The 21,953-nt window shown below is 47.3% G+C and overlaps 1 protein-coding gene across 4 annotated transcripts in view; it reads right to left on the bottom strand.

Annotated features, from left to right (window-relative positions):
• Positions 1 to 21,953, bottom strand: part of LOC133344633 (histone-lysine N-methyltransferase 2D-like) — a 65,345-nt gene that overhangs the window by 18,051 nt on the left and 25,341 nt on the right. The window contains exon 3 of one of the 4 annotated variants that reach the window (XM_061554657.1): positions 16,105 to 16,223. The exons of 2 other annotated variants lie outside the window; for them this stretch is intronic. In XM_061554657.1, coding sequence (XP_061410641.1) covers positions 16,105 to 16,153 — 49 coding nt within the window. In that variant the 5' untranslated portion in view covers positions 16,154 to 16,223. The remainder of the gene's footprint in view (positions 1 to 16,104; positions 16,224 to 21,953) is intronic. One more of the 4 variants, XM_061554658.1, reaches the window with a different exon arrangement.

Raw genomic sequence — 21,953 nt, 5'->3', positions numbered from 1 at the left:
TCCACGCTTGCGCGTACAGCGACAAAGCCCCCCGTGTAATTGTACAGAGTGCTGGGGCGAGTGCCGCCAGTGAGTGCCTGTTCAGGGTTTGGCACGAGACACAAACAGGTTGTTGTTATAGGTTGCTGTCGGAGGCTTTTAAAACACAAGCGCCAAAAAAAAACAATAAATTAAGCACACTTATCGATAGCACCGCCTTAAAAGGGGGGGGGGGACAATATAATGGGCGACGTTTCGGGCAATGGCTCATCTTCTCTGCCTATATATATGTTTTTCCTTTTAGGGCAGTGGTATTGACAAGTCTGTTGAGATGTAATTCTTGAACGAGTGCTGTGAGAGCGGAGGGAAAGCCGGAGAACTTCGCTTGCTCAGCGATGTCCACTCTTGATATCAACGCTTTCGTTCGGTTCGATCGCATAAATTAATGTTTAATTAACCCAAACCGGCACCGCCAATCGTTAAGGGTTGTCACGTAAACAAAACGTGCCAATTACATCTCGAACACACGTTTTGTTCACGCGACAAACCCCTTACTAATTGGCCGGTGTCGGGTGGCGGCGGGTTTAACGACACGCTTATAATCACGCGATCTAACCCCACAAACAACAACAGCAACAACACACTGTATTACCAATAATATTGGTCGCGAAAGCGCGCGTGTCAATCTACGTCCACGCTCAAACCCATCCACGGCGAGTGCGCGCGTGCACCGCCACCGATACGCGCGCACGCGCTCATTTCTCACTCGCACTGCCACCACGCCAGCCGCGTGTTTGTGTGCTCAGAAAACATCAACCTCGCATTCGAACCATGGGAAATGTTTACACCATTGCCTTCGCCCTCAGATCAACGTATCATTAAGCATATTGTTTTAAATCAATTACTTCGCCGCCGAGCCGTGGCCAACTTCCCTAACCTATTCATAACTTTGCTGTAAAAACAGGAGATTGGGCTTCAGTGCAGTCCGCCAGTGTTTATTAGTTTAAGAAAATGAATGCAAGCTGGGATGTTGAGCCTGGGCCCTGGAAAAAGATCGTCACGCCGGACTAACAGCGGGGATAGCGTGGAGCTGCGCAGCGGACGATGAGCGAGCCAGTGGTACTCTCCCAGGATGGAGCGAGGCGTGATGGATTTAAATGCGAAATACCTTTTATGAATAAGAAGCGTGGAAATTGACAACAACAGCAAAATAAAAATGCCACCAAAGATGAAAAGTGCACAAAGAAGTATGGAGACATGCATGCTTGGAATTATAGAATGAGAGACGCTCGATTTATTGAGCGATAAGACGTGGATCAGAAACGTGGAAATTGGCAAAGGAAATGACACATAAGCTCAAAAATGCACAAGAAAAGTACGGCAGAGGTGCATGCTTGGGATGTCATTGTGAAAGAAGAACACATGTAGAAGAGAAGATACGCAAGTGACGGACGACATACTGGCTGCCAAGTAAAGTCATTGTGCTTGGGCAGTGGTGGAGACGAATTAATGAGTAGCAGCCAAAGGTGGAAACGACGCCCGAGAGAGCATTAAAGGTGGATATGAAGCGATGAGATGAGCTTCTGTGTAGGGAGCGAGATGCCTCGTGGCACTGTAGGATTATGAGGGATGGCGATAGCTTGTGAAGGCCATCCAGCAGTGACTAGATCATGGCCATTGATGGTGATGATGATGATGATGAGAAAGGTTACGCATATGCACCCGTATCTCTGCTGCAATTACATTTATGAAAACATGCCTGTGTCTTTGGTCTACGCGCCCGGAATGCATTCACGCATGCCTGAAATCAGATATTGAAAGCTAAGCAGGTTTGTTCCCGCTCATTACTTGGATGGGAGACTGCCTGGGAATACCAGGTGTTGTAGGCTGGCACGTGACCAGGAGATAGATGGCAGTCCAGCTGGGATTGTTACCCCCCTCGTATGGGTTTCTCCAGGTGGCTGTACAACAACAACAAAATGTCCCACGTCCTCAACACCCATGAATGGAATTGGCCAAACATCCAAATATAGGACCCTCATACAACACGAGTCTTGATACTCGGCGAGACTTTGAGTCGTTCTCTCTCAGCTCCATTCGAATACTGTGATCGTTTGCAAGTCTAACTGAATCTAGTCCACTCCAACTGATGTGAAGTGTGCATGATTGATGTCAATTTGCGCAATCCATCAAAAGCTGTTTATTAAACCGTGGCTTGGCTTACACTTGTGGTGACACGTACCCACGCGCACACAAAAACTCGGGCACAATAAAACAGCTGTCAATCACCGCTAAGTGGCCGTGGTGCTCGAGCTGGTGGTGGTGGTGATGTCACCCCACTGGACAAACAGCGCCCAGACACACACGCACACGAGTGTGCGGTAAGAAGGCAAACACATTGTGGATTAAACACAACAAATACATCAACTAGTCACTCTGTCTTTGTTAATGCAGGACCGTGGTAGCACACTTAAACCTGGAACTTTCACCATCGTCGCACAAGACTTGATGAGCGCACTGCTTGCAAATCAGAAGGTAGCGAGACTGCATTCCTCTTAATCCTTCTCGGTGATCGATCAAATGAGCACCACGAATGTGGAATTTCATTTCCGGTTGAGGGGCTTATAAATGAGAGGTGAGCACAAATCCTATTGCTCGGCTGAATGGGAAATCGCTTTGACGTCGAATTCGCACAGATAGAGCGTTCCCAAGTGAAATACAAAATGACCACCGTGACGCCACGCCGGTCATTGTCTACCTGTTCCGGCAGTGGGGTCATTTAATGTGGACTGTACCAACTGCTGGGTTAGAGTCAGCTGGTAAACAGCAGCAGTGGTGGCTCCCAAGTGTGAGGGATGTGAGTTTGAATCCCGGCCCGGGGTCCAACTCTTCCAAACATTCCGGCAAAGTCGGGATGTGAAACAACCTCGCTAGCATTTACACCATTGGAACCTCATTTGCCAGTAAAAAATATGTTTTTTTACCCTTCTATTTGGCAACAAAACGGACACATTTTTTACAAGGAGTCATGTTTGCATAGACCGCAATACCTGCAGTCATAATGCAAATAAAAATATAACTCTGATAATATATGCACTGTCCTTGAAGTTGATTGGTCCACACCCGAGACAGCTTTCCTTAGAGCCTAGTCTCACATGGGTTGGACCAGATGACGCCAAAAGGCGTGTTTGCATTATGACTGCAGGTATTGTGGTCTATGCAAAAATGACTCCTTGTAAAAAAGGTGTCAGTTTTGTTGCCAGATAGAAGGGTAAACAACCAATTATCAACCTCGCTAGCGTCACACAGTGGGAAGTAGTCGTAGGTCTCTTTTTGTCAATCCACTGCTGGCCTGAGAGCGCTTGTGGGGGTTATTTGACCATACTTCACCGTGCTGGTCAGTGCGAAATTGTTTGGTGTCGGCGGGGAGAATTCGACAGGGGGTATAGAAGGAGTGTACAATAATGTGTTTTGCTCTACTTTCTTCTTGTGTTGCGCACCACGATAAATACTGTATGGAGAGTTAAAGTGCAGTACAGCTCTCATCCACTAATCTCTCTCACCTCTATCGATGCGCTCGGAAGCAGGGCCATTGCCCGAAACGTCGGCGATTATACATGCCCTCCTTTTAATGCGGCGTTATTAACGAATGTGTTGAAGTGTGTACGGTTGAATGGAGAGGCTGGTCTTTGCCGGCGGCCGGGGTGATGTTGATCTTACATTGGTGGGTCAAGACAGCTCTTGACACTGTGAACAGGTGTTGACACACGGTGTTGGTTCTAAGCCTTCGATGCGTCCCATCACGAACGAAAACTCGTCTCTTTAAACACAAGCCCCAAGGGTTTAACCCTCACCGCGTTGTCTGCGGTGGCCGTGGCATGGTCGCATGTTCGTTGGTTTGTAGTAAGAGCTGGGAAGAGTGAGCCGTTTAAGTTGAAGGTGGGGGGGTGGGGTGAGAGTGCAGCGGGGGGGGGGGGGGTGCAGTGGGAGTAGGGGGGGTGCAGCGGGGGGGGGGGGGTGCAGTGGGAGTGGGGGCTGTGCAGCGGGGGGGGCGTGATTTTTGTTTTCGCGGCGGCACGCTAATCTGTGTGCCGTACACGGCTCGTTGTTTTCCTCTGCGACTTGGATTATTTTCTCACAAAAGCAGGAAGCGAGAGCGAAGGTGGCGGGGGGTGGGGTTGGGGGGGGTGTTTTAAAAGCCGCCGATTCAACGCGCCCACGGCGACAATGTCGCCACCTCCCTGTGACGACTTGATTCTTTTTTCTCCCACTATTCAGACCGGCGCCTTTCATGAACGCGAGTGGAATTATTACTGAACGAGAGACGTGAATTATTCTTTGGTTCTTTCGGTTAAGTCACGTCTAAAGATAAAATAATAAATTAAAATAATAGCATATTATTTATTATTTTATCTTTAGACGTGACTTAACCGAAACAACCAACGAATAATTCCTGCAGTCACGAAAGCTCCAAAATTAAGAGAGAGACGTGAAGCTCCCGGCCACTGTCTCTCTCCATTGAGCGGGGAGCCACCGCCGCCTCTCGACTCCCGCAGCTCCCGACTAGCACGGTTGGCTCACGTACGGTGCGAACGAAGTTCGACAAACATACATCCGTAGCTCATTCTGTCCCGATGCTGTCCGAGTTGAGGGCATGCGTGTGGGAGCGGTGGTGTAGCGGTTACGAACCCGGCGACCTGGGTTCGCTTCCCGCTCACGGCCAACACCAGTGACGATTATCTGAACCGATCCTGGGCCTCCCCTAGGTCGACTCAGCCTCAAATTAGTACCTGGTGCGGTGTGTAAACATCGCCACTGGGAAGACAAAGGCGGTCGGGCGTGGTGCTGGCCACCCACCCCCGCGTGTACTGTTCCGGCCTTCATAGGTACTCGCTAACAGCACTTGCACCAACAGTCTGATACAGGCTATATGGGGGATCTTTGTTTTGTTATGGTTCCACCTCGGCCGAACAAAACCAGAGCCCCCACTTGCTCCAAAGTGGCCACATGAAATCAACACGATCTTAAAATTCTAGATTTGAAGCTTTCGTGACTGCAAGGATTCATATTCTTAGGTGTTTTCGGTAAAGTCACGTAGGTAAAACATTAAAATTAATAAAAGTAAAATAAAATAAAAATCACGACGTTGTGTTGCCTCCGAAACGTCGTGATTTTTTATTTTATTTTACTTTTATTAATTTTAATGTTTTACCTACGTGACTTTACCGAAAACACCTAAGAATACGATCTTAAAATATTGCATTGTGTGGCTAGCAATGGGCCCGTGTAATCATTATCAGAGGATTGGAGGAAAGGCAAAACCAGGGGTGTTGGCAGGTGCCGTAAGACTTCGCAAGAGGCTCTCAGTGACGACAGGACGATGCTTCTCAACCTGTTTGTGTTGCTTTTGTGGCAACACAAAAACTTCAAAGCAAGCGTCTCCTCCTGTATTAATACATAATGATGAAGATATAATTTACAGCGCTTTGTCAATCCACTGCTGGATGAATGCCTCCCCATGCTGCTGCTTTAGTCACGGAGAGCTGTGCGACCATACTTCATTGAGCAGTGGATAGACCATGGTATATGAGAATGATGAATGCAAAATAAATGAGCATTACTTGGGTTTCCTCCCAGCCAGTTCTCTTAACAATGCGCGGTTTCAGAAACGGACACATTGAAACATTCATTAATGAAATATGATCTCAAACACGGTGCGGCTAAATTCCTCCGTGAATGCCAGAAGCGGCGCCGACTTAATCTCTGGATTTGGTGCCTCCCTCCAAGAATTGAAACAAAGAAAAAAACCTGGGAACAATGCCTGTCTTGCTGGCATTGCAAACGCGTTACAAATTGCCTTCTGCAGGCGTACCACAGCCAGATGATGAATGTTAATGACCCAACAGTTATGATTTTTTTTTTTACGGTGAAATGATGTAATGTTTTATTTCGTTTAAGAGTAGCGAGCTTAAACATGTCGAAATGTCCCCCCTGAGATCGTGCTCATGTCTCTCGACAGTCCTGAGCCCGTGGTGGAAATTCCACATTTACATGGCAGGGAGCAGTCCCTCTGTAAACAAAATGAAACCCTAACACACTTTTAACTGTCCACCCAAAATGGTGCAGCCTCACCAAGTAGGAGGTCTCATAAAGTAGTACTTATTTTACCGACCCCAGCGAGATGATGACCCTGAATTTACGCTGGCCCGGAATAAACTCACAAATGTGAGCCCTGCTGCTTTAAGCAAATGTGCTATAGTCTTCTGCCCTTGAAGCAAATGCCTTCACTTGCTACAATTGCCTCATCAACTCCATAAGCAATCCAGCCGCCTGCCTCGCAAACACCGTAGGAGGCGGGCAGCAGCACGAAAAAGAGCCACGGACACGCAAAGATTCAACCAATTAGCCCGCTTAGCCCGTCGGGGACAAGTGTGATTAGTAAGCGGCCGTTCATGCCAGAGGAAGCTATGCGGGCGCTCTACATCGGTAATTGGGAGGCGTGAATGGCGCTCACACCACGGAGTGAAAGCGCGTGAATGGCGTCAATTAGAAGAGAGTTCCCCAACAGCGTTCTTGTACCCCCACGGTGGAGGGGTGGGGGGGAGAGTCTAATTCCCCGGGGCTCGACGCCACGAGGTTGTAACTTGCAGAGCCACGCGTGTCGCGCAACGTGAGTTCTCCCTGCAGCCGGCGAGCGCGTGACGCGGCCCATTCACGGATCTGTCGGTTCAGTAACCTCGGTGTGATGCCGTGTGATGAGAGTATTATAACTCAAAGCTGCATTATGGGACCGCCCTTGCCAGTATAAAAAAAATATAAGAATAGGTGTTACCCTTTCTGGCAATAAAACAGTTGTGTTAAGATGCTAAAACACCAAACTGAAACCTTTTGCAAGGAATGATGTCTGTATTAATCGCATATTCTTGTGGTGAACATGCAATAAAAAAGACATGCTCTGGTAGTGTATGATGCATTGTCTTTGAAACTGATTGGTCCACACCAGAGACGGCTTTCTTTAGAGCCTCATCTCATAACAGTGTTAGACCAGAGGACGCCAAAAGGCGACCAGCACAAAGACAATGCCACTATCAGGATATTAAGAGCTCGAGGTGAGCAGCTACATCATGGGACCCCCCTTGCCAGTATCAAAATATAAGAAAGATAAAGGCCCTCCCAAAAGCCGTATCGCCCGTGTTTGACCATACTTCACCGCGCTGGTCGGTCTGTGATGGTGAAGTGTGGGAGCCACCCCCAGCCACCCCCCCTTCCTCCAGGACTGGTTTAGACGTCACTCGCTAGCCGTGGTCAGGTATCAAACTCATGACGTCAGGTTGATTAAGCAGCGCCGCTAACCACTGGGCCACAGTTCAAACCTCGTGATTTGAATTTACAGCATGAATCTACATTTTATTTCAGCTTGTAGGCATCTCATAAAAAGTTAGCTATTTTTTTATTATTATATAGCTCTTGAAATTGATAATACCGTACAGTAATGCCTTGTTTTTTTACCCGTATCTATTTTACAAAAGCAATGCTTATTCATCCTATCTGTTGCAAATAGATCATAGATGAAAATGATGGTGGTGATGGTATGATGATCGTGGTGATGATGATGATGTAAAGCCTCAGTGAGTCTCAAGACTATTCTGCAGGAGGTCCCTGCATTGGGTATTTTGGCCATTTCAATCAAAGATTGTTTAGCATGTAGAAGTACTCGGAGAAAGACACACGTATGTGAAGGGATAACACCCAAAGCTCTGCACAGTTATAATCAAGAATCCGTTGCTTCAATGCTACCTCCTGGTGTCACCTCCCACCTTCTGATGATGACGCTGGAGGCGTTGGTGGTGCCAGAGGTGGCGGTGGTAATAGTGGGTGATGATGATACATGATTGATGATGATTAATGATGATGGTATTGCTGATGGTGTTAATAGTAGTGAATAATAATAATGATGATGATAATGGAGATGATGGTAGAGCTTACTGACGGTGGTGTTAGATGATGATAATGATGACTTACTAACATTTCCGTGAAAATCAGTCACGACTTTTTTTGTGCCAGACATTGAAATGCAAAATGTACACTTGAGCTCAGTGACCTGTTTGGCTCAATACTCAGCCCAGGGATGTTGGAGAAAAAAAACACGAGGGGATGGGGAAGCCGAGCATGGGGGTCTTGGGGAGTGGGGGGGGGGGGGTGTTGGGGTGCTGTGAGGAAGGGGGGGGGGGGTCGATGCAAGGAGTAGGAGGCTGACCTGCCCCCTGCTAACGTCCCCCTGTAACCCAGGACGCCTCTGCAGGAAATGAGTACGCGGCGCTGCACTATGTTTGCAAGACTCGGGGAAACAAACAAAGAACGTGTAACGTTGCTTTATATTTAAAGAGAGAAGAAAAAAAACACATTTAAGATGGTGATGAAATATGCGTCCGTTCGGGACGGTGGGATCCGCTGTCCGTCCGAATAAGCAAAGGAGGTCGTCTTCTTATCCTTTTACAAAAAACAAGGGAAGATGTCGTACGTTTATTTTTTTTGTTGGCGCACGCGGAGCGGGCTGCATTCCTGCGCGGAGGGGGCCAGCCGCGGCCTTAAATTACGAACGTGAACCTTATTCGACCGTTGCAGCGCGCAACACTCGGCACATGCACGGAGCTCGCTGTGGAATACAACGTCACTCTTACGGTGAAATTTGCGTGATTTATGGCACGCTCGGGGGGGGTGGAGGGGGGTGGCTCGCTCGGCGCTGCCCGGCTCCGAGTCGGCCTTGTGAACAAGCGTCGTGCAGATTAATGAGGCGACCCCGGGCATGGATTTTAGAATGTGATGGGGCAGCTCGCGATGAAGATGCACACACGGCAGGCGCTTGAGTGAGTTCCAACGAGCAAATATCGGCGACTGTCTAACAGGACGTTAGCGTTGTTGCTGTGAGTGAGTTTATGGACATGTTACGTGTCCGATGGGTTTTCAGGTTTGCACCGTGCGTTGTTCGGCACAATGCCCGACGTTTTGCACCGCAGGCAATTAAAGAGGCTCTCGGCACGTGGAGTAAAACGTCGGACATCGTGCTGAACAACGCATTGGAGAGCCGCACAAAACAACCATGAAAACCCACACAACTACCCACCCCTGGGTGAAGGCCTGTCCGTGCTGCAGCAGTCATTGGGCTTGTTTGGCCGTACTTCACCATGCTGGTTAGTGTGAGTTAGTGAAATTGGGTGCCCAGATCAGGTTCATACATGGCTTACCCACTTACATGAGCTATGGCTGGTAATTGAACTCAGACATCGGGGTTCGTAGTGCAGTGTGCCAATCACTGTGCCACCCAAGCATGTTACATGTAAATGACAAGACATTCAATAAACGTTAATTATTCATCCAAAAAAGCCTCACTGAGGCTGGGCTGCTTGGCCGTTTCAATTACCGAGCAATTGGCATGTGAATTCTAGATTTGAAGTTTTCGTGACTGCAAGGATCCATACTCTTCGGATCTTTCGGTAAAGTCACGTAAGGACGGACGCTTGTGTTGCGCCCGAAACGTCGCTATTTATTTATTTATTTATTTTCACCTACGTAATTGGTATGTGGACGGGAACTGGCACCCAGAGAAAATCAATGTATGTGGGTACAAACTCAAAGCTCTTCACGGAATAATTCAATATTCTCGTGCTTTACTGCCATCCCCTGGCCACCTGGCATCACAAGCCTATATCGCCTGGTATCCCTAGGCAGTCTGCCCACCCTAGAACTGACCAGGGTCAACGCTGGTTGGCTTCTGAGCTTCAACCACACAGGGCGCATTCAGGGTGAATTACAAAGTGCAGCTGGTGAGGCAGTGTACACTTCCGTGCTGCTAAAGGGAAGTGCGTTCGTTTAAAAGAAAAAAAACTGTTGCGATCACCAAGTACCCTTCACTGCTCCTATTTCCCATTCATCACCACGGTCATTTAAACCCCGCAGTGATGGGGGGGGGGGGGCACAAGCTGAAGGATTTAATTTCCGTGAAAAGACAAATGACGGAAAGGTATGACTCACGTGTCATTGGTTTGTGTTTACAAAAAAAAGGCCACTCTTTCGATTGAAATATTTTAAAAAATATAAATGTTCACCATGTTACACGTGCGCCAATTTGTGCTTGGATTGTTCACAAGCTCCCAGCTATTTTTAATTAACTCATATAGTCAGCCTATGCATGCAGTGTTATATGAAATAGACAAACGTTATGTTCACTCGACTGCACACATTTAACCGTGTGTTCTCAGCTTAAGGAATGACACCGAAATCTTCAGCATCGAATAGGAGTGTTCAGACAGTGAGTAATGGGTGTTCAATGGGGTCAAGTGCTTTGTGAGGCACCCTTTAGCCCCCTTATCGCATGCACTGAATATAAATTGTTCGTGAAGATAATTGTGAATGGAATAATGAACAATTTAGAGGTCAAACAAACACGGGAGCAAGCCGGAGTAAGGAAAGGGTTCTCTACCATTGACGACGAACATACTGTCATTCCATACTGTGTTCAACCACTGCACTGCAGGCGAAAACCCCATATCTTACTCGCTTATTTCCTTGCACGACTCGACTTTGGAATTATCTTCCCTCGCCTTTTTCTCTCTCAACGTATTACAATAACCATAACTCGCATCTAGTATGCCTTCTACAGAGCTGTTTGTTGCTGGCATCTCAGAGTTTCCTGTGGCCTTCGGGCCCGTGCTGAGTGACGGTGATAGTGAAATTCTGATTCTGCTGAGAGACGAGCGTTCTAACGAACACCACGGAATCTGTGGCCTACGGTTCAGTGGTGGGTTCACGTATTCACCCGAGCTCTCGAATGAAAACACGGGCCGCGATTTCTTGCTAAGGCAACAGTGGCAACCTTTTGCAGGCGCTGTCCCCGTTCCGTCGCAGGCGAGGAGTCGGGAGGCGATAAAAGGCCGAGCTCACAAGTCACGCCACTCGGAACCACGACACTTGGAACGGCAATTGCCGCCGTTTGCTGCGAAATAATATTTGTTTGGCGAAAACTGTTCAGCAGCGAGGAGTTAATTGTAGCCATTTTCCTGTTAGGGGGGTGGGGGGGGGGGGTAACGCGTGCTTTTTTGTTTTTTTGTTTGGTTTAAAAAGTCCTTAAAAGGTGCATGAAAGGGTGACATTGAGCAGGAGGTTTCCGTTCATTTACTACCACAAAACAAATTCCCCTGTGGCAGATGTAATCTCACCGCCTCCACCGCACCCCGCGCCCGACAACCGCTGCAAGCAAGAAGCACCTTCTTCAACGGCAAGGTAAGGGAAATCAACATGGACACCGTTGGAAAAAGCCATCAAACGTGCGTCGATTCCAAAAGCCGCCAGGTCTCATGTGCTAGACATTACACGCGGCAGTTTTTGGGGGGAAACTCGCGGTGGCGCCCTTTGAAGATTGCATTTACGGGAATTTGCCGTTAATAAGGAGCTGTTCACAGGGAGATGCACGCGCATAACTTAAGAGCTCTGGCGAGTGTGACAATCTGGGGTTCGCTTTGCCGTGCTGCTGCTGCTGCTCGGTATTATCTGCTTCACTGCACTTCGTGCGCCCAAGAAGCGGTCCCAGGGGCTCGCATCTTGGCATGCGCTCCTTGTTGCTAATGTTCCACACAGGGGACTTATGCAAAGACGCAAACGGGTTTTTGCCAAGAAAGTATAATGAAATAACCTTTTTTTTTGTGATGAATTATTTTTATTTGAATTACGTTTTTAATTAAAATCCCACTGCTGCTGTCACACACAAAGATAAACAAAGACAAAGATCCCCTGTATAGCCTTAACAGACTGTAGGGGCAAGTGCTGTTAGCGAGCACCTATAAAGGCCGGCACGGCACACGAGGGGGTGGGTGGCCAACACCACGCCCGAACGCCTTTGACTCCCTAGTGGCGATGTTTACACATCGCACCAGGTACTCATTTGAGGCTGAGTCGACCTAGCCGTGAGCGTGAATCGAATCCGGGTCGCCAGGTTCGTAGCGCAGCGTAGCGCTAACCACTACACTACCGCTCCCTCACACACACATTTACATGCACACATTATTAGATCATGTATTTGCTATTGATTAATAATGCATGGCATTCTTTTGGACCCACGTTAGTGTTCGCTAAAATGATAATTGCACGTTATTGCATTTTTATCCGGCTATAAATAAAGAACATTATACTCTGAAAAGCTGGCAAGTTTTATTCAAATGTGATTAGGCTGAAGAGTTGAAATTTAGTTGCTATCCCAGTATGACCAAATAAGGCTCAAAATAGTTCAGTAAATTCTACGATTGAGAATTTCATTGGCTCATGGACTACATTGCACACTTTAAATCAAATTGAGAGAGAGATAGCAAGAAGAATTAGGAAACGCACGCATGTTCATGACATCAATCATGAAGGAAAAGTCCACAGGCTTCGGCAGGACACCATCACGAGAAGGAATCATGGGCAATAGTCAAGAGTAGGAACGGAGTGGCGGCCAAGGAATGGAATGCGTTTGTGAGTATGTCCACTGATGAGATGGAGCGAAATCCGTTTGTTTGCAGGTGCTAAGCTTCATGATTTCAACGAAGGATCGTGAAAGGTGGCATCCGCTACCAGCTGCCCGTTGACCGTGGCGCCCGCAGCTGCTGATGATCATAGACTCCACGTGGCGAACACACAGTTGCGTGTGATTGAATGCACACTCCCCACACCCAACCCTTGATTGCAGCCCAACTCTTCAGCCACTACAACTTGACCACAGCTGTCAATAAAGGAGTTGTGATTTTACGAGGAAGGTATGCTCAGCCACACGGTTAAAGAAAAAAAAAGAATCGAGGCGGTTAAAATGTTAGAAATATATTTAGCGGCAGACCACCCCTCGGTTTATTTTTAGTTTCGGTGAGATGTAGGATTGATTTTTTTTTATTGCCGGCTGGATTTGGCTTTGGCGAACTGTTCCCCCCACCCACCCACCCCCCCGCGCGTCTGAATGTTTCTCTAATCTACCGTGACGAACTCACACGGCACACACGAAGCCCGTGCCGGCGAGGGTCTGCGATGGAATGTCCGCATGGAAAGAGGCAGAGTCGACCAAAAAAAACCCCAAACAATAACCACAAGCAGAGCCAGGGCCACCTAATGTGCTCATGTGAGGTCCCGAGGAGCAGTCCCAGGAATTCCATTCTCATGCTATGGTCTGGAAGAACCTTCATATTTTTTATCATTATTATTACGCATTTTTTTTACCCGTGAAATGCTTCACTGCGTCTGAAACTCTCTTTTCAGGAGAGTCCTGCCAAGTTTGTTTTCGCAGCAGGGGGCGATGTTGCCCAATGCCGTCCCAATTGAGTAATTTGCAGACGATTGTTCGGCATTGAGACGATTGGCCAATACCAGTTCCATTGAATTGTCGATGAGGACAAACAAAGTTGTCAAAACTGTCTTCCTCCTTTATTACTTTTAAATATTTGAACAGGGGAAGCCCTGTGAGATGAAACCTCTCATTTTTCATCAGTGTCCTGGAGCGATCAGCACGAGCAATAGCAGACAAAACAAAGGCTACAATAACACCAGCATACAAATCTGAGAATACAAATGTATCACGAAAATGAATGTACCTATTATAGCCTTTTGTCGACAATCCATTGCTGGTTGAAGGCCTCTCAGTGCCGTGCCAGTCGTGGTGGGAAATTTGATCTTTGACATTTCTTTGCTATGCTGCTCAGTGGGGGGGGGGGGGGGGGGTGCTTGTGAAGGAGGGGAGCATCTATGTGGGAACATAGATGTACGGTGCAACAAAATATTGCCGTCTGCCTCTCACTACGTAAACCAGCAGTTAAAAACGTTTTTGGCACAATAATTGGCTCTCATTTGGTTACAATGGCACCATACCAGTATTTTCTTCTCTTTGCAAAGGGGATTTATATTGGCAGAATGTCTGCGTGTCAAGGATGTTGTGGATTGAACAAGATTAAACCGAATGTTTTGAGTGGCAGGTTGAGTTTTGAAAGCGTCTGCTTGGTGTTTTTTGTTGTTGATTTTTAAGCTGTGTTTACATTAATCACAGGACAAATGTAACACGTGCCTGCATTTAATTGTTGTGACATCTTTCAGTTTTTTTCCATGAATTTTTTCTCTGCAGCTTCGCTTGATGACGCGTCTGACAACAAGAGCACAACGCGAACACAGCGGCGGAATATGTCCGTTATTATTATTTTTACTTTATTTCAGACTTATTCGATTAAAAACATAAATCCTCACGTGCTCATTTCAATACCATGTTATTTCCATTTTAACTTTAAACTAAAGCTTAAATATATACGTATGTAATATTTAGCGAACACTCCCTTGTGTATTCGAGATCCCCAGCTGTGAATAATGTAGCTTATCCAAATGTGACCCCTTTTGTTAAGTGGCATCACCGCCAAAACTAAACAAACCACGGAATAAATCACGGGCCCCCTTTTTGATCTCGGCTTTGCGCAGATAAAAGAAGCTGCCACTGTTTAAACGGATGAGGAATTTTTTTGGAATGTTTGTGCAATCCTTCCTCATTCGCTCGTGCTCTTTATGAGAAGTCATTCGTATTTGCCTTTCCTCCAGACCCCCAGAGTGCAGCCTCTCTGACCTTATCGGCCAAGCGGCTGCCAACTGCTTGTCCGCGCTTCTGTCTCTGGGTGTCCCCGCCTCTCCACTGCTAACCGCAAGCCAGCCGCTGGCCCTCCACACACTCCACCGCCAAAACCAATACGCGCAGAACCGGGGGCGTCACGGTGGCGAGATGTTAACCACCTTGCCCAGTTTACAGGAGGCAGGAGGTCGTGGGATGGATCCCGACCCTGACGCCTGTATATTTGTAGTTTGTATATGGATTTTTCTCTGGGTATACAATTCCCCCCCCCCCCCCATTTAGAATCAACATGCGTTTAAGATCTTGACTTAAAGCTTTCGTGACTGCAGGAATTAATATTCTTTGGGTCTTTCGGTAAAGTCTTCTGCCTGATGACGATTGCTTGCGATCGAAACGTCGTGATATTTTTATTTTTATCTACGTGACTTTACCGAAAGACCCAAAGAATATTCGTTTAAGAGTATTTGGCTGCTATACATTTCCACAAGATAAGCCACTTGGTGGCCAGGTGGCTTCTGAAAAAGAACTCAATAGCTCAGTGGGCCTTACCTGGTAAAATAAACACGAATGATTGGTTCCATGTTTTTGTGCCCCTTTCCCCCCACCCCTCTGCCTTCCCCACCCCCCCAAGGACTGATAATAATATGGACAGATACTGTCATATACTTATAAGCATGGATAAGTAAAAAAAAGGCAAAATGAAAATATAAAAAGATTGAGAGAAAGGAGAGCGTAAGACAGAAAGATGTCTGGAAATATGGAAAATTGGAGTCCCGTGAGCCAAAAGTGAGAGCATTTAAAGCCCCTGGCAGACAAGGATAAAAACACAGAGAGAATGAAGGCATTACAAGACATTGGTTTGGGCATCCCTCCCAGAACCAGGACATCTGTGCCACTGACCCAGCGTGGATGCGCAAGACTTGCTGCGTTCCAGAGGCATGCTACGCGACTGCGCAGGAAGAGTTTTTCGCTCGGCGAGAGCGTGAGAGACGATCACGCGAGACCGAAAGCGGCACCTTCTGTTGCGAACTAGGTTACTGAGTTCGAGTTAAGCATCACCGAACGTTCATTTCTGTTATCTTTAAATTTTTTTCCAGGTTAGGCCCACTCAGCTATGTAGTTCTTTTTCAGAGTCGACCTGCCCACAAATGATTGCGCAACGAAGTGGGTTATCACGTGGATATTTACAGCAGCCAAATACTCTCAACACATGTTGATTCTAAATGTGGAGGGCAAAACCGGATGAGCCGGAGAAAAATCCACGCAACCACGGGGGGAACCGGCAAACTCCAAATATAAAGGCTTCAGGGTCGGGGTCATACCAATGACCTCTTGTATACCACTCAAGTTAGTGAACATCTCGCCACCGCGGCGCCCCACTAAAAGAAGCATTGTGTCTGGAGTTGGGGGCGTCCAATCATGTTTGTAATTGATTATTCTACCGATAATCGATTCCATTACTTATAATCGGAAAACAAGAAATAGTTGAAAAAAGAGTGTACCGCTAGATGGGAGGTGATGGGCGTGGCTTGGTGACATCATCATCGCCATCCGCGTCACGCTGGGCGTGGCTTGCTGGGGGTTGCCTGCCTTCGGGAGGCAGAATGTAGGGGTGGTCGCCCTTTTTAAAGAGGCACAAGTCATTGAGAACAAACAAAAAGTAGTCAATTACAATTTTTTGTCGACTAATCAACTTAACGGAATCGTTACATTATAACGCACTTATTCCTCCTTTTGTGAAGAGCATGGCTTTTCTTTGCAAAGTCAGCAGATGTGGAAACCTGGCAGAACACTTTTCTCAGATTACACTAAAGCCGAGATTACATTCTTCACGAGCGGTGAGATCTCGCACCCCACGCTGATCTGGGCAGCCAAGCAACGTGGCTGTCTCCGTGTGCCGCCCGTGCGTTTATAAAAACAAAAACGCTCTCGTCCAATGAAAATACTCAAAAGCGAAGGGTCCTCCCCCCCCCCCCCCCGCTCTTCCTCCTTCTTTGGGACCACACAGAGTGTTTGCTCAAGGTGCTCCATTTACACGGTGAATATTGCACCCGGTTAGGGGGTTTGAGCTTTAATTGTTGCGCGAGAAATCGAGCTCTATGCATTTTTTCTTGCGCTTTAACCTCTCGGGGTCCGAAGGGTTAGCGCTGCTGTAAGGGCACCGGTGGCTCCCAGCACTTGCCCCTTGCTACTGGCTCGATGGTTCGTACTCTGTTACAACATCCGAATTCTAATTTAAACAAGCGTGCATATTTGTTTTAAAGGGATGTCCCTTTTGTTGACTCGACCGAGCACAGGAACGTATTAGTGTTTTGCTTGTGTAAGCGTTGGTCGTGTAAAGTGTCGGCAGGGCTTAAGGCACAACAGCCTGCTATGTTCACGGCATCGGTCACAACCAAGGGAAAACACTAATGAAAGAATGCAATGACTTTTGACAGAAATGTATACTTGAATAGGCTTATGTTTCAGGCAAAGATCCATTTTCGGAGCAATCTCTGTTCCGAAGAAGGATCAATGCCATCACCCCATCTTTCAGACACATATTCAATATATTATTATTACTATGCTTGATTACCCAGCAAGCCTCACTGAGTTTCATGACCCTTTTTCACGTGGGTCCTGCCAAGTTTTTTATCGTAGGGGGCGATTATTACTACCATTCATCCCAATTTAGTCATTTGTGGGCAGTTTTTACATTTTATTTTGGATCATGAGACCGGCACGCGATGGGCTAAGCTTGCTACTGATGCAGAGGGCTCTTTAACGCTCACCGTGCACGAGACGACACGTAGCGAATTTTTACAGTTATTACACACCGCAGTAATAACCAGGGCAGCCGCTGGATTGGAACCGTGAAACCTCTACAGCACGCAACGAATGCTCTACCGTAAGGTCATGTGACTGCCAAAATATGGGGTGAGGAGCAGTGGTTAGTGCACTTCGCTATAAACAAGGTCACCTAAGTTCGATTCCCAGCCACATGGGCAAATAACCCCCACGACTGAAACTGCGTGGGGAGGGCTTTACCAAGTCGTGAATTAATACCAATATTATTGTAATATGGATTTATGCTCAAGGGCGGTGTTAATGATGAATTCGGCAAATATTTGTTGATTTGCACTTGTTCGTCACTAGCAGTTTTTTTTGGTTCAATTTTGGGGGAACATATTGCACGCATTACAGTACCACAGTTGAATAAAAAACAATTCCACAAATGTACCTATTTTTGACACGAAGCAGGAACTGCTTGCCGTACGGCTGTTGCCATAATGACTGCTTGGGCTTTTGGTAACATGAATTAAGGCTATTGTGGAGGGACACGCACACACTTATCCGACGGACCTCAGACTTGCACTTTTCCTGCATGTAGAATGTTTCCAAAAGACACCTGCACAGTGTTTTCCACGCCTGCCTAAATATGAAAGGCCCACGCGTGTGTATACACCATGTACGTACACACGGGTTTTTTTTTTGTATTTCCAGGGAGAGTCTCAACATCTCGAGTGCCTCTTCTTTGATGTTGCCTCGTCTGTTGCCAGACACTCCCTGGCGTCGAGGAACGACAGAGCCAGCCATTCACGTCCGACGCAGACTGACAGAGTGCAGTGTTTGCCCACGTGGCGTATACAAGCGTATCGTGAGCACTAGCCTAGCAGTGGTACAGTCGATCCACAGTTTTAGCTGATACAGATGCCGTTTGTTGGTTTAAGATACAGATGCCGTTTGTTGGTTTAAGAAGGCGACACATCACAACGTCCGATCACATACGGAGTGAAAGTGATTGGCCAGTGGCTTTGTCGGTTACCCGTATATTTATTTCCCAGTTTTACTTTTGACTCCAATATGAAACAAAGTGCAGCCCACTTTGTCAGTCCACTGTTGGAGGAAATTCTCATACCGTGCGTGTAAGTCATGGGGGTTGTTTTGCCATACTTCGCTACGCTGGTCAATGTGGGTTGGTGCAGGGTGGTGCTCAGGACCGTTGCTGATGTAACTCATCGTTGATCATAAACGCGATCGGGAATCGAACTCAGGTCGCTGGGTTCAGAGTACATCGAGCGAACTGTCGCACCGCCAATTTCCTCCTTAAATTTAAGTTTGGGACAATCATTTGCTGGGGCTTTTATCATAAGTCTATCAGCAGCTTATGTAAATTGTAACAAAAAAGTTTACATCCGTCAGCTGTACTTCCCAGAATAGTGTTTCATATATCATTGTTGTATTGGGTAGCATTGTATTGCAGATGTAATGCGTTGTATTGTGTTCTTGTGCATTGCAGTGTACCTAAGTGTATTTCGTTATTATAGGATTGTATTAATGAACTCCTAATAAATACAATTGAAAAAGTGCATGCTTTAAGAATATATCCTGGATATCAACGTGCAATGCCAGTACATTAAGAATTAAGCTGCAGTACAAAAGTTGAAAATTTAAAAATAAAGCAATTTCTGCACCCAGAGCTGTCCCGACGGCCTTTCTCCACTCTCTCTCTCTCGCACTGCCCCAACCATTCTTCACCCTGGAGCCTCCACTCACTGCTCCCTGCCCCCCGTTCTCCCCCCCCCCCCCTCCCACATATTCACCCCCCTCTCACACAAACATTAAGGCAACAATCTGGGGCCCACGGGCTTGCTTCCACGGATTTCCTCCCGAGATTTGTTGCGCTCCGTCTAATAAAAAGAGCTTTCTCGCAAAGAGAAAAAAATATCACCACGAGTACAAAAACATGCGTGTCCGTGGGCTTTATCTTTGCATTGCATTCACAAGGCCCATTGAAAAAAATGACAATGCAGACATTACCACGGCGTATGGACAATAACGCACGCATATAACACACACAAAAACCCGGAAAAAATACGTACGAGCTTGCGGCACTTGAATTGTAGTCTCATAATGGTTTGAAAGGTGAAACGTGAATTTACTTTGTTGCTGAGATGTGTTGGACACAATCCGAAATGGCATCGAGCCAGCTGGAGTGAACACGCTTAGAACAATCATGCATGCCCAGCCATCATCTGGCCTGGAAAGAGTTTGTGTTTTTTGTGTCTCTCGTTTTTCTTTTTTGGTTCAAGAATTCCCGCTGAGATAATAGTGGATATATATTTTACTGGATGGAAGAGCTGCTCAGATTGGGATTAGACGTTAAGTGGTTGCAGGGGCACCGTTAAACAGGGCCTATTGGGTACCCACCACATGAGAAAGGATGTCGGAGTGTGATATAAATAACGCAGCATAACCACAAATCATCTGTCATCATGTTCATCATCATATCATCATGGCTCTTCATAGTCATTTTTGTCCTCATCATCATAACTAATCACCACAATCATCACCATAATTATGGTCAACATCATCATCATGAATCATGATTCTAATAATCATCATCACTCATTATCATGCTCATCACCATCACGACTGTGCTGTGAGACACGGGGAGATACGCCACCGTAACAGCAACTCATAAGACCCGGGGATGTGAAACTGCGTGAGAGCGTTGACTTCAAGCGGCTGCAGCCTTTAAGGGGAAGAGACTTTACATTTTGTGACGGCACAAACATCTATTGCGTGCTTGATGTGGTACCTGGTACCAAAATGAATTAAATGCCCACCAACCCCCCCCCCCCGTGCCCGATTTCCCTCCTCTCTGTAGCCTGCGCCTGGGCACCTCGCAGCTCCGTGGGCTCCAATGCGCACTTCGATGGCTATGCCACTGATCCAATAAAGACACAACCCGGAGGGAGGGTGGAGTACGGTACAGTAATAGAATGATGCCTCGACTGGCAGTGGAATGGATTACAGCCACGCAGGACAAGCTGCATGGAGGAGATTTCATCAAGTAGAGTATTGAGACAGGATGATGAATGCAATTCCCAAGCAGATGTATGCAGGGCGTGAGTCATTACTTGGAGAGTTGCTACTTTCAAGAACAGTTCCAAAAAAATACTTCTCTAATTCACGTAATAAAATGTGCGAATTGAGCGTTTTCTTTGTTTTGTTTTAAACCAAAAGGGAGCAAGCGTACTTGCGATCGGCGTGTAAGACTGCGATTGAACACGTTTCCAAGTCACTGCGATTAGAAAGTCAGCGCGGACGACACCGGGCGCATAGCTTAATATTTGCCAGAACGCCTCGCTCGCTCGCACGCAACTTTGATTCTCTTCGCCGTGAGCTGACGACGACGCGTGAAAGCCGAAGCCGTCCGCACAAACAACGAGAGGGGGAGAGGTAGAAAGCTCTGCTTAGACCATTAGGAAAGCCACATGCTTCGCGCGCGGTCAAGGAAATGAACTGTAGTGTAGTTGCGGCAGGCGTAATGTGAGCAGCGAGGAATGGGGGCGGGGGGGGTGAGAAGGTTGGCGCTTAAACGCAAACACGAGGAGTGTTTGGTGGCGGGTAGGGGACGGACGGACGAGTCAAGGGGCACCCTCGGAGCACCGGGAAGGCGACTGGAGCGTGCGCACGCGGTCTGCCCGGGGCCTGTAACGTCACCCGGGGGTAGGGGGGGAGTCTGACCGAGATTTGGCGAAGGGCCGCCGCAAATAAACAGGACGCCCCCCACCCCTCCCACCCTCCGTGGGGGTTGTTGGTGGGGGGTACGCAGCCCCCCCCTCCGTTCCAGGAGGAGGAGGAGGGGAGGGGGCTGCCCCTCGAGAGGGGGAGGGATGGGACGCACGCGCGCGCAATCGCTGCGGGGAATCGCGGGGAAAATGAAGCAACAGACGGAGAGACAAAGTCGCGCTCGCCTGGACATGTTAACGCTGCGAACGAATGGATCCCAGATTTGTGTGTTTGGGCAGGCGGTGATGTTCTTGTGAAGGGACAGCGTTGTAGGGGCCAGCCACACCACTTGAGTTGATGTTCATTCGCGTGTGATCTGAGTTTTTACTTGACGTTAAAGAAAGACCTCAACGCATTCGCAAGCTCGGCCGTCTTAAAAAAACAATAAAAAAGAGACAAATATGATAATCGGCAACGTTTCAGGCAATGACCCTTCTGCAGAGTATCGCGTGCTATGGAGAACAGCCGTTCCTCAAAGCATCATGCGTGCGTTGTTTTAGTGCATTGCCGTTTCACCCAAGTTGTTCATCACTTCCATAAATTACGTTTAGGTGAGAAAACGATCGGACGACACACGCAGGACAGACGCCGCTATGTAAATATGACAGCTAACGATGCTTGGGGTCAGTGTGTGTAATTTAACTAGATTTTAATTGTTTGTTCGATAAAAAAACTAAACATTCGAGAAGACACCACACTCGGGTGTGTGTGTGTGCGCGCGACATCACAATTGTGCGTTTACATCTTCTTGGTTCTTTCGGTAAAGTCACGTAGAAGGGAAGTAATAAAATAA

This window comes from Lethenteron reissneri, chromosome 20, assembly GCF_015708825.2.
Source record: "Lethenteron reissneri isolate LAM-NWPU_2019-01 chromosome 20, ASM1570882v1, whole genome shotgun sequence".
Lineage (NCBI taxonomy): Eukaryota > Metazoa > Chordata > Hyperoartia > Petromyzontiformes > Petromyzontidae > Lethenteron > Lethenteron reissneri.
Note: the sequence above shows the minus strand (reverse complement) of the source record. Positions and strands in the feature narration are given on the sequence as shown.